The 12546-nt window shown below is 51.1% G+C and overlaps 1 protein-coding gene across 1 annotated transcript in view; it reads right to left on the reverse strand.

The window, feature by feature from the left end:
- Positions 1–12546, reverse strand: part of CACNA1S (calcium voltage-gated channel subunit alpha1 S) — a 67093-nt gene that overhangs the window by 39539 nt on the left and 15008 nt on the right. Inside the window, exons 3-9 of the mRNA XM_059414074.1 lie at positions 10628–10767; positions 8853–8995; positions 8521–8673; positions 5696–5901; positions 4197–4300; positions 2212–2357; positions 1702–1783 (exon numbers count right to left, since the gene is read on the reverse strand). Coding sequence (XP_059270057.1) covers positions 1702–1783; positions 2212–2357; positions 4197–4300; positions 5696–5901; positions 8521–8673; positions 8853–8995; positions 10628–10767 — 974 coding nt within the window. The remainder of the gene's footprint in view (positions 1–1701; positions 1784–2211; positions 2358–4196; positions 4301–5695; positions 5902–8520; positions 8674–8852; positions 8996–10627; positions 10768–12546) is intronic.

Genomic DNA, 12546 nt, shown 5'->3' on the forward strand with positions numbered 1-12546 from the left:
AAGGAGAAAGAAAAATAATGATCCCAGGATTTAGAGATAATGCAAGCAGAATGCTTAGCACAGTGCCCGCCATACAACAGGGGCCCCCCACACACTTGCATTTTAATTAAAGCACACGGGGAGGGGAGGTGCATTTTGTTATTAGAAAAACAATTGTGTAATGGATTAGTCATATCTGGTGTTGTTGAGGGTGTTTGGAAAGGACACTGCCACAATCATTGCAACATTTTTTGGAGAACAATTTGGCAGCATTGACCAAGTTTTAAAAATATATATGCTTTGATCCAGAAATTCCATTTCTAGGAATCTGCCTGGTGGGAATGTTCATACGTATGCAGGACTGTTCCTACAGCGCTGTCGGCATTGCCAAAACCAGCAAAGATTAATACTTTATGGTATATTCATCCTGTGGACTAACACTCAAAGATACACCAGACAAAGTTGAGCCATCCAGCCATGGACAGGCATGAAGGAAACTTGAAGGTCTATCACTAGTTGAAAGAAGCCAGTCTGAACAGGCTACATGCTGTGTGATTCCTAATATATAACATTCTGGAAAAAGCAAAACTACAGAAAGGATAACAACATCAGTTTTTAGTTGCCAGGCTGGGGGAGGAGGAATGAGGACACGAAGCACAGAGCACTTTTAGGGCAGCGAAAATACTCTGAATGATCTTAGAATGATGAATCCATGTCATTACACATTTGCCCAAACCCACAGAGGGAACAGCACCAAGAGGGAGCCCCAAAGTACACCTCGGCTTTCTGGTGGGGGATGTTGATTAATGGGCAGTGCCTGTGTGCTGGCGGGGGGATATGAGAAATCTCTGTACCTTCTGTTCCATTCTGCCGTGAACCTAAAACTGCTCTAAAAAAATTAAAGTCTTAAAAAAAAAAAGACACGCGCGTATGTATAAAGTTGCCCTAAATAGATATTTTTTAAGTTAAAAATATGTTACTTGATACTATGTATATCTTCTTCATCAAGTGTTTGCCAGGACCTCCTGTATGCTGGGCACTGTTCTAGGCTGGGTATCCAGGGTAGTTAGCATAAGGAACTCTGCATGTAAAAAGCCAAGCCAAACAAAAAAACCTGGCGTGTGTGTGTGTGTGTGTGTGTGTGTGTGTGTGTGTGTGTGTGTAGAGAGAAAAGCATAGCAAAGGTCTTGAAGGGATACGCATCTGTTACCATGGTTACCTCTTTGAAGGGCAGTGGGGACCTTCATCTTTTCTTTGATGTATTTCCCTGTTTGATCTTCCAAACTCACAAGTGGGTATGAACTTGGAAAAGGAAGCAGCCAACGAACCAAACACACCTTCCTCTTGAGACAAAGACACTTGAGGTTGGAGCATCCCCTTGTCTCCAGACTCCTGGGGAGGCCAGCGTCCTTCCCGCACACCTCTCTGTGCTACCTCTTTGCAGCACACACCTTCCCTCTTCCTGAGCAGAGCTTTCCAGGACTAACTGTCCCACCAATGCCACTCTGATCACAGGGTAGCAGCCAGATTCTCTCCCTTGCCCCATGGCAGGCTCCCACTTTCTTCCCGATGTAGTATATAATCAGGTCATCTGCTGAGTGTCCTAAAGGATCGCGAACATGACTCTAAGGTCCAGTAAATGGGGACCAGTAAATGGGTTCTAACTCCCTATCTCTGGGAGTTCTGAGGCTGGGAAGACTCTGGGGAGAAGGGGATACTCACACAAACTGAATGATTTTGTTCAAGCCCTCGATTTCATACAAGCTCTCTGTGTCAGAGCCTCCTTCATCCAAAGACAACTTCCCTGGGAACAAGAGAGAAAGAGTGGACCAGTATTCTGGGCCTCTCTGCGCTAGACACACCTGGAAAAGGGGCCATTGACTGGAGACATCTGTGACAACGGGCCTGGAACTTCAGGCCTGGATCCCTGTATGTTTGGGGCCCAAGAAAGAGCCCACACCTGGGCAGGGGGTGGTTATGGACAGGTAGCACGGTGCTTTGCACTCTAGGAAGAGCCCTGGGCACACCCAGATGCCATCATTTCCAGGTGTAAGGCTTTAGGCAAGTCACTCGCCCTTTAAGGGCCTGAGTTCTCTTACCGGCAGCATGGCAACGTTCTACCGCTCTGTGGGCCTCCCAGGCTTGCAGGACTTTCCCTGACTCAGTGCTCCCAGTGGGCACTGACTGTGTGGGGCTGGGGAGGGCATGCTGACCATGCCTTTGGGCCCAAACCTTCTCTCAAGTCCTCAACGTCCATGACCTCGCCCTGCGTGATCCAGCTCATGTAGCCCCGCAGGTCCTCCTCCAGCTGCTGCTTCTCCCGGAGCTTTTGGAAGGTTCCTCTGGACTTGGCCTTCTCCCGCTCCTTGGTGAATTCCCTAAAGTGGAACAGGGGAGACGGGGGAGAGAGGAGGAAAGGGGCTGGAGGAGGACTGAGCGTCCCAAGGACAGAGAGACACATTCTGTGGCTGGGTGTGCCCCCGCCTTCTGGTCCAGGGGGTCACCTGGGGTCCAGGTGTCCTTCCAGGTGGTGGAGGGGCAGCCACTCTCCCTCCCCTCACCATCCCCCTCCCCCCCACCAGGCAGCCTGCCTTTCTCATTGCTTTCTGCTCCTCCCATCTGATACTTCATCGTATCTCATCTTGGGGTTTCCTTGGATATGAAGGGTTAACCACATGACAGCCCATTGCCCTCACAGAATCAGCCACGGATCTTCACATTCTCCATGCTGCCCAACCTTGAAGCTACCTGAGAAATGTAGCTGGGCTTATAGACCCAAACCTTGGAGGGAATTCTCCTGAGTCTAGAAGAAACCATGTGGTGGAAGGAAGGGACCTGAGGGCCAGTGAGCAGTCTTCCGAGCAGAGGCAACCCTTGGTCTCTAAGCAGGATCCGGGGGAGGGGGAGACAGGAGCACGGTGCTGGGCTTGTGACGTGAGCACCTCAGCCCTCAGCACCGGCCCTCAGGGGATGGGCCCAGGCAGGGGCTCTGGACCTTTCCATGCTGTGGATCCTTGGGTAGTTCCATAAAACGTATGGGTCCCTCCTCAGAATAATGTTGTGAAATACACAACATAAAACACCCTCACTGCAAAGGAATCGATTATGTTAAAATACAGTTACTGAACTATAAGGAAATTGTGATAAAATACCACATATGTTTCTTGATTAATTCATTAACTAACAAGGTCTGGTTGCCAACCTAACAACCATTACAGTTTCAAAGTAGTAGGGAGTGGAAGCACTCTTTGCAACATTTGTAATGGGACACGTGGTTTCTACTGGGACAAGTCAGAGTCACTGCTAGTAACACTACTGTGGCGTGTGGTCTCCAAGCCTGATAAAAGGAAACACTGAACTTCAATTAGAGTTAATAAAAAGCAAAGACCAGTTCTTCTTATTCAAGTTCATGGAACCCCCTGAATTCTGCCTACACAATGCCTGGGGGGAAGCTTCTGGGGTGGGGTGATGGCAGTGGGGAAGTAGGTGCATGGTCACTTCCAGACTGTCCGCTGTGGCTGGCGGGCGGGAGGTGGGGAGCCCTCCCAGAGAGAACCTCTCTCATTAATAATGACTCTCAGTACTTAGTGCTCATTATGTGCTCAATTCTAAGTGCTTTGCATGTATTAGCTCATTTTCTCCTCCCAGCGACCCTATGAGAGTATTCCTATTGGAAGGATGTGGACCCTGAGGCACAGAGAGGTTAGGTAATTAGCTAAAGGTCACAGAGCCCTCAAGCGGTAGTGTAAGGATTTAAGCTCCAGGGCCCGGCACCTCACCGGAAGGCTACACTGACCCTTGATGCCAAGCATCAGCTGCCTCCAGGGGCAGGAGGCTGGGGTCTCAGGGCTTCGCTCAGAGGGAGTGGGGGTGCAGAGGGACCAAGGAAGAAAGGATGGGAGAAGGCTGGAGGAGAAGGAAAAAATGAAAAATTAAGGCGCTCCTACCTTTATCTTCAATGTCCCCCTTGCTAACCTGGGAGCAGAGTCTTGGCAACAGGGATAAGTGGAGGTTCTAGCCCCATCTCCCTGCCCTGGTCCTCCTCCTCCTCTCACTCCCCTTCCTTCTCTACCCCCGACTCTCTTTGTCCCTCTGGCTCTTTTCCTCCTTCTCTCCCCTCCTCCCGCCACCTGCTGCCCCTTCTCCCTCCCACCTTCCCTCCCTCTTCTCCTCTCCCATCCCCCCCTCTCCTCCCAGCCGCCTGTGAGCTTCCTTACCCGCTCAGGACACCCAGCACCAGGTTGAGAATGAAGAAGGATCCCAGCAGAATGAGGGTGACAAAGTAGATCCAGGGCCACTCGTTCCCGATGGCATCATTGACCTGGTCCAGACAGAGGTGTGAGTCCCATTCACACCTGAGCACTCACATCCTGACCTGAGGACTCACGTCCCCTTCCAGACTCAGGATTCTCAGTCTCCACCTGACCCTGGGGGAGAAGGAGAGAGGCCATCTGGGCCCAGTGAGGGGACACTCCTCCCCGCAAAGCCCTGGGGCCTGGAGTTAGAAGGGCTTCTCAAAAGGAGCCTTGCTGATTGTCCACTTGGTCCAGACACGATTCACCCATTTCTCCCTGCAGCCATCCACATCCCTGGCTCAGCTCTCTGAAACACTCTCCCCCAAGGGGGTTTCTTGACAGCTAAGACTTTTCAAAGTAGAAGAAGCACAAAGAATTCTTGGACTGAGCGTGGCCAGCTCGTTCATGAACAAGCTCTGTGACCCTAGACAAGTCACTTAACATCTCTGAGCATTATCCCATCTGTCCACGGGGATGATGCTCTGTGCTTGCCCCTCACAGACTCGTAGCAGAGGTGAAATAACACATGTGACAGGCCTTTGAAATGTTTGATAATTTGCTCCCATAATATGAGCTTACAAGAACTATTTGTACTAATCCTTTCTATTTGCAAAGCATCTGACAGTTTGACAACCTTTGCCTCAACAGGCAGTGTCACGTGTGGTTAAGAGTTCTGGGATCAGAGCCAGATGAATGAGTTCAATTCTTGGATCTACTGCTCGCTAGCTCCATAACTGCTGGCAAGTTACTGAACCTCTCTGAGCCTCAGTTTATTCATCTGTAAAGTGGGAACAATGTCTTCCGTGGTGGGAGGATTAAATAAGAAATGCAAACTAGCTCTGGATGACACCCAGCAAATAATATACTCCAACAAGGAAACTAATGTAGCATTGACCATGTTGTTGGCACTGTTACAATTTAGCTAATCTGCCTAGTAACCTGTAACTACCCTATGATGTAGTGGTATTTTTATTTTATAGGCAAGGAAAGTGATAGCTAGTGATATTTATATCAGAAAGCAGTCTTGCTCTGGGGCAAAATGGGACTCAAAGGGCCCTTCATCTCTCAGGAAATCTGAGATTCGAGGTCATCAGGAATGAGTCACCCATGGGCAGGTTTCGGGAAAAGTTAGAAAAGTTGAGACCAGAACCCCTGGATTCCTGGTCTCCACTCCTCACCCACCTCTTAGGTCCTGCACAGACAGGCTGTACCTTGGGAACTGCCCAGAGGATACTGGGGCACACACACTTGGAGACAAGAAGGGAGACATGCACCCTATGTAGGTTTCTCAGGGAGGGGTGAGAAGGAGCAGCGGACATTAGAGTCAGACCAACAGCACCACCTCTCCCCTTCCCCCCACCCAGTCCCTAGAACCTGGGGATGAAGGTAGGGGGCTCTGCAGCCGCGGGGGCCAGACCCACCCAGTAGAGAACGTCGGTCCAGCCCTCCATGGTGATGCACTGGTACACGGTGAGCATGGAGAAGCCAAAGTTGTCGAAGTGGGTGATGCCATGGTTGGGCCCCGGCCAGCCGCCCCGACACTCACTACCATTGATGGTGCACGGGCGCCCCGATCCTGTCCTGGCGCAGGGTGAGGGCTTCTCGTTCTCCACCGTGGCCACGATATCTGGAGGCAGAGGCAGTGCAGGCATCAGATTGGAAGTGTGGATGGACAAGAATGGAAGAAGAGCCATCTGCAATGACTGAAGACTAGGTCTAGAGCCCACTCAGCCGGAAATGTAAAGGAGTGCTCCCCGGGAGCACACGAAGCTGGAAGAGAAGGACTGCTGGGGCCCCGGCCGGCGGTGGGTGTCTACGGGCAGCCGCGATGGTATCTTGGGCCTTATGGCCTCATGAGAGGGTCGTCTTCAAGGATTAGTTTCCTATGAAGTACCACTTGTGTAGCAAGGGTAACGTGAATGTCATGTCTGCCCACAGAACTTTAAAAAAGGAGGCAGCGTTGTGGCTGGGGCGGAGGTGTGAGGGTAGGGCCACCCGTGTTCTGACTTGCGTTCTTTCTGGGAGCCACATGGAGATGTCCCAGTGGGACTGAGATGAGCTGCCCTGTGACATGAAGTTTTAGGGGCAAGGGTCTGCTCCTAGCAGGTGTTCCCAACCAGCTGCAGTCCCCTCTGTGTCCCTAGATGGTGCTCATATTGTCTCTAAAATCCTTCAGTGTCGATGACATCCTGGGTCCCCTTTTATCTTAGGACATTTTTGTCTCCTAGTATGTTCAGAGAATCGATGAGCTCATCAGAGCTGGAATGCCCTACCTCACCCATATTTACCAGGTTGGCTCAGTCTTCTAGAGATGGGAGAGGAGACATTGATGAATTCTGAGCTCTCAGTGGGTCCCTGACCCCTCAAGTCAGGTAACTCCCATCCCAGAAAGGTTTTGGAGCACCACTGGCCAGCACTGGTCAAGAATGCACGAGGACACCAGGTGAGACCTCCGGGTCTCAGATATGGAAGGTTGTGATAAAAAGTCTCCTTCTCGGGGCTCAGTGGGTTAAAACCTCTGCCTTCGGCTCAGGTCATGATCCCAGAATCCTGGGATGGAGCCCCGCATCGGGCTCTCTGCTCAGCAGGGAGCCTGCTTCCTCCTCTCTCTCTGCCTGCCTCTCTGCCTACTTGCGATCTCTGTCTGTCAAATAAATAAAATCTTTAAAAAAAAAGTCTCCTTCTCTCTGTTTGGATAAGGCTCATTATAGGACTTAGATTGTTACGGAAACAGAAGGGGCTGAACTGGGAGAGAACTAGGAATGGAACCACCAAAAGCTCTATCAGAGTTCACTGCCTTGTCTTGGATTTGGACCTCGGGCTGCCTGTCCCCTTATCAGTGGGTCTGGGGAAGTGAGGAGTATCGTGTGACACTGTGGATCTTGGCAATCTTGTCCATCCTGGGTTATTCTGGTGAGTTCGAGTCTGGGCTTTTGGTGGGAGGAATTGTCCTAATAGAAGTCACCTCTTTCTGGTGCCATGTTCAGTTCCTGTAGACCCCAGTAGAAGTTAGGCTCCTAACTGAGATAGACCGACACCACTGGCTGACAGCACTGAGTCTTGGAGTGGGGGACCCACACCTTTTCAGGGCACCTACCTGGTCAAATAATTTTTTTTTTAATTTTTAAAGAAAGATTTTATGTATTTATTTGACGGAGAGAGAGCACAAGCAGGGGGAGCTGCAGGCAAAGGGAGAAGCAGACGCCTCACTGAACAGGGAGCCAGACATCAGGCTCGACCCCAGGACCCTGGAATCATGACCTGAGTTGAAGGCAAACACTTAACCGACTGAGCCACCCAGGTGCCCCTGGACAAAATTATTTTTATAAGAATGCCAAGACATTATTTCATCTCCCAGTCTTTCAATGAATGCAGAGTGGAGTTTTCTAGAGCCTACATGATGTGCGATTTCACAACAGACAGAACACAGAAGCAGCTGTGTGAATCCAGAAGATTCTATCAAGCCAACTCATTAAAGAGATTTAGACAAAATGTAAGACAGTACCTTTCTTTAAGTATTCTTGGTTTGGAAAAATATAGTTTTTTTTCATAAGATATCTATGTTCCTAAGTAACAGGCTTATCACTGTTCTTTGAAAATGAATTCATAAATTAATATTATGACATTTTCCTCAGTTTTCCTATCTATGGATATCAATGAATATCAGAGACTAAAGTTCATATCAACAAAGGCTCTTTGGGGTCCTTAATAATTTTTAAGAGTGTAAGGAGTCCTGGGGCAAACAGTTTGAGAACGGCTGCTTTGGAAGGCTTGGCTCAAGTTCATTTGAGCGTCAAGGTATGTTCTCTCTGATGACCCTAGAAATGATCCTTCAGCTCTTGGGTGTTTTCTTTGGATGCCCTTTAGACACCAATCTGTGGGGCCCTGCTTGGAGGGGCTGCTCAGATCAAAGCAAAAATAAGGGCTGCAAAGAAAAATACAAATAGAAATTCAGGCTTGTCCCAAGTCTGCATCTCAGTCCACAGCTGGCCCAGAAAGCCCAAAGATACCTCGCTGGTCCGGGCTGGGCGTACTGCAGATTAAACTGTGGCCCAGTTCTTGGCCCACTTCCCTTGATCATTGACCTTGGCAGACCTGTCCTTGTCCAAGAGCAACCCATTCCTCAGGGTAACTAACAGCTGTGGGAAGCAATGACCTAGTTGCGGGGTCCTTCACAGCTGAGGTGGCTGTGCCTCTTGAGTTGCCCTAGGGCCACTCCCTCCTCCCCACGGCCCTGCGAGCTCACCTGTCCCGATGAAGTAGCAGGTCTTATGCATCTTGCCTTTGAAGAGCTCCAGCCCGATGATGGCGTAGATGATGACCATGAAGAGGACGAGCAGGGCGATGTGGAACAGGGGCAGCATGGCCTTGAAGATGGAATTGAGGACCACCTGCAGGCCTGCAGAGGGGGAGCAGGGAGGAGGAAAGGAGAGTCATCTCCTCTCTTGGGCTCCTGGCCCTCCCTCTCTCTATATCCTGGGAAGCCTCGGGGACAGCAAGGTGGGAGGGGGTCCCAGGGCTGGGCAAGGGAATGGGCTGGGAAAGGAGGAAGGGCATCTGAGGGGCACTGGCACCCACTTGGCACCCCGGACACTAGCCGGAGGGGTCTGAGCACGCGGAAGGCTCTCAGGGCCTTGACGTCCAGACCAGCCCCTTTGCTGCTCATCGGGGCTGTGTTGCTTTGGATGACGTTAACCTGTTCCAGAATCACGGTGAAAACCCTAGAGTGGAGAAGAGGGAGAGAAGGGGGTCAGATAAGCCCCTGTTCTGGGGGTCTGGGACCCCGTGTCCCATCTGTGCTCAGGGGACACTGTGGAAAAGCCTAGCGGGGAGTGACAACTCTCATCGACCACTAACTCAGATTTGGTGGTGCCTGTCTGGAAAATGTCATTAGAAAAGATTCTGAGGCCAAGTTCAGACTCAGGGAAAAGAGTACTAGATCCTGCTGAGATGTCTGGGTGCCGAGGGGAGTTGAGGTCCACGTGCCACGGGGACTCACGGTCCCCGGCTGGGGAGTGGAGTGTACCCCATGGTGGGCTGAAGGTCACCAGCAGCGGTGCCTTCAGTGGGGACCCAGAGCAGAAAGCCAGAAGCTAGGTCTCTCCGTGAGGGTTGCTCGTGCTGTGCTTTCCGACAATGCCCTTTTATTTTCTTCCCTGCTCATCTGCTCCTCCTCTCAATTTACTCCAAGTCCCATTGTTGTTTGAAGGCCATCTCCAACCCTTCTTTATGAATCCTTCCTTTGACGACCGAACCCCTGGGACACTCTCCTGTGTCAGTACAATGAGGCACTGTGTGGTAGTGTCTTCTGACACTCCATTATTCTGTATACATCGGTCTTGGCCTCCCACCAAGGCAGCTCATTAAGAGCGGAGGCTGATTCACAGACATCTGTTTTCCCCCAGGGTGCCGAAGGGCAGGGTCGTGCTTGAATAGCCAACTCTGGAACCAAGATCGCCTGGTTTGAGTCCTGGCACTGCCGCTGGCTGGCTCTGTGACCGAGGGCTGGTTGCTTGACCTCTCTGAGCCTTAGCCTCCTTAAATGGGAAAACTGACATGGTTGAAGATCCTCAATGAGATGTTACATGTGAAATACATAGTAAGTGCTTGGTAAATATTCCTGTTATAATGGGGATTATCATGTTATGGACTGAACCGTGGGCCCCTCACATTCATATGTCGAAGCCCTGACCCTCAGTCCCTCAGAATGTGGCTGTATTTGGAGACAAGGGCTTTTTAAAGACTGAAGTGAGGCTGTGAGGGTCGATGCCAAGCCAGTCAACTGGTGTCATTGGAAGAAGAGGGGATTTGGAGGCGCAAAGAAGCCCCAGTGGGGAGCATGCGCTGGACCTCTGGGCTCCAGGGCCCGGGGTGGGGGCGGGCGGAGACAAATGCTGTTGTTAGAGGCCTCCTGGACCCCTGTTGTTGGGACTTTGTTACGGAAACCCTAGCCGACAAATATGGATTCCTAAATGTCCATCTTTGCAAACCCAGATAGCAGGTGCTTAGTATAGGACCATGGAAGACATGAGTAGATGACAAAGGTTGAGAAATTTATAAACGTCCAGAAATTGCTGGCCGCTGAAACCATGTCCATCATTTCCAACTGCGTGTGATGTGAGAACAAAGGAACGCAGAGTGTCTCGCTGGGGAAGGGGTGTGTGAGCTGGGAATGTTTCACTCTCCCCCAGCACTGGCTGCATCCGTGCGGGAGCTGGCCCTTCCAGAGGCTGCCCCTGGCACAGTGCTGGGGTTCCATCTTGCTCTGGGAGGCTGCTGCTGGTGGTGGGCATAGTGATCTCAGAGATTCCCTCTGACCTCCAACCCCCCCACCCCCCACACTGGGGCCTCACCCCAGGAAGACAATGATGAAGTCTAGCACGTTCCAGCCACTGCGCAGGTAGGCATCCTGATGGAATAGGAAGCCGTAGGCAATGATCTTCATGGCGGCTTCGATCGAGAAAACAATGAGGAAGAAATACTCCAGCTTCTCCTGTGGAAGCAAACACAGTCACACCACTCTTCTGTGCATCCTGAGTGCACCCTTGAGCCGTCCTGACTTCCCCTCCAGGACATTTGCACTGGCTGTTGTGTCTGCCTGGAATTCCTCTACCCTGATCCCCCACATCATGACCACACACCCCCACATCACCAGCTCAGGTCTTTACTCAAAATTCATCCCTCACCCAGGCCTTGCCTAGACCGACAAGTACAACTTGAGGGATCTCTGACATTTTCTGTTCCTCTGGTCTGTTTTCATTTGTCTTCTTAGCACTTAGTCCTAGCTAAAAATACCACATATATTTTTATCTTGTTCATTTCCTATCTCACCCCCCCTTGAACACAAACTCCATAAAGTGTGTGGATTTTTGTTCATTTCCTTCATTATGCCTCTTCCTGGGCCTAGACTCAGATGGAGCAATGAATGGTGTGGGCAGCCCTCAAAGGGAAGGGTCCTGGTCGTTTCCGGTTTGGACACCTTTCTTCTGGCACCATCCTGAGGACTGACGGTGGGCGTGGTGGCAGAGAAGGGGAGTGTTTGTTAGAACCCTGGATGGCCCTCTCTGGCTGATGTTACCAGGGTCTGACCTTTAACTAATTACTCTGTGCCCTCCCCTGCGTGTCCTCCTGCCCCACACCAGCTGCCTGCAGGCGACCACGTAAAGGGCACGGTGCTCAGGGTGAAGGGAATCAGGCCACATTGGGAATGGCGGAGACCCTCGAGGTAAGCGCCAATGGCTTCAGCTCAGCCCTGCCCTGCAGAAGGCCTTGCAGACCCCTCCAGGTTCTGACCCTGGAGCCCAATCCTCTGATCCTCCCAGTTACCCCCTCCTGGGCCCAGTCACCCTTCCCCCTTCTCTGAGCCCAAGAGAGTTATTTCTAAACGACAAGGCAGAGTCCCCTCTGCCAAGACTCTGGGCTGAATCTCCTCTCCTTGCAGCCATCCAAACCCTGGCTTGGGGACTTCCAAGAGTCCGACGCCCTACCCCCTCCAGGTCTCCCCAAACAAGCCCAGTTTTCTGAGGGGTCGTCCGCCCCGCCTGCTGCTGGCAGGACCGGCAGCACTGCACAACCCCAGGAGGTACGTAGAGAGAGACTGGCTGGTCCTCTGGACCTGACCACCAAGGGGGCTCTGCCTCACCCCAAGCCCACTCTTACCCTTAGTCACTAACACCCCACATAAGCACCCCCAACAGGGCCTCTCCATCAGCACACTATGGAGGCACAACTCATACTACTCTGAATTCATGGTTTCTTCATTCTGGATGGAGCCAGGTCAGGAGACAGATCACCCTATTAATAATCTGGAAGATAATTTATTTTTACTTCCGAGTGGCAAGTGTGGGAAGCAAGGGAACAAGTCGCCAAATGGCCCATTGATATGGATATGGTCCTAGAAACCTTCCAACTTGTCAGTCAGAGAATTTTCCTGAGAGCACAATTACCCCTTCTACACAGAGAGGAAAACTGAGACGCGTACGGACTGAGCCTACTTTCCTTAACTTCACCCCTCATTCGCCCCACCAGTTTATAATCCCAGAGCTTCCTTTCTCTTCTAGTCTTTTTCTGGAATGCCATTCTACTAACAGGCTTTGTTTGTTCATGTTCATTTGTTTGTTTGAAGACTTATTTATTTGAGAAAGAGAGAGAGCATGAGCGGGGAGAGGGACAGAGGGAGAGGGAGAGAACCCTCAAGCAGACTCCCACTGAGGAAGGAGCCTGCCATGGGGCGTGATCCCAAGACCCAAGATCATGACCTGGGCTGAAGCCA

This window comes from Mustela nigripes, chromosome 10, assembly GCF_022355385.1.
Source record: "Mustela nigripes isolate SB6536 chromosome 10, MUSNIG.SB6536, whole genome shotgun sequence".
NCBI classification, from domain to species: domain Eukaryota; kingdom Metazoa; phylum Chordata; class Mammalia; order Carnivora; family Mustelidae; genus Mustela; species Mustela nigripes.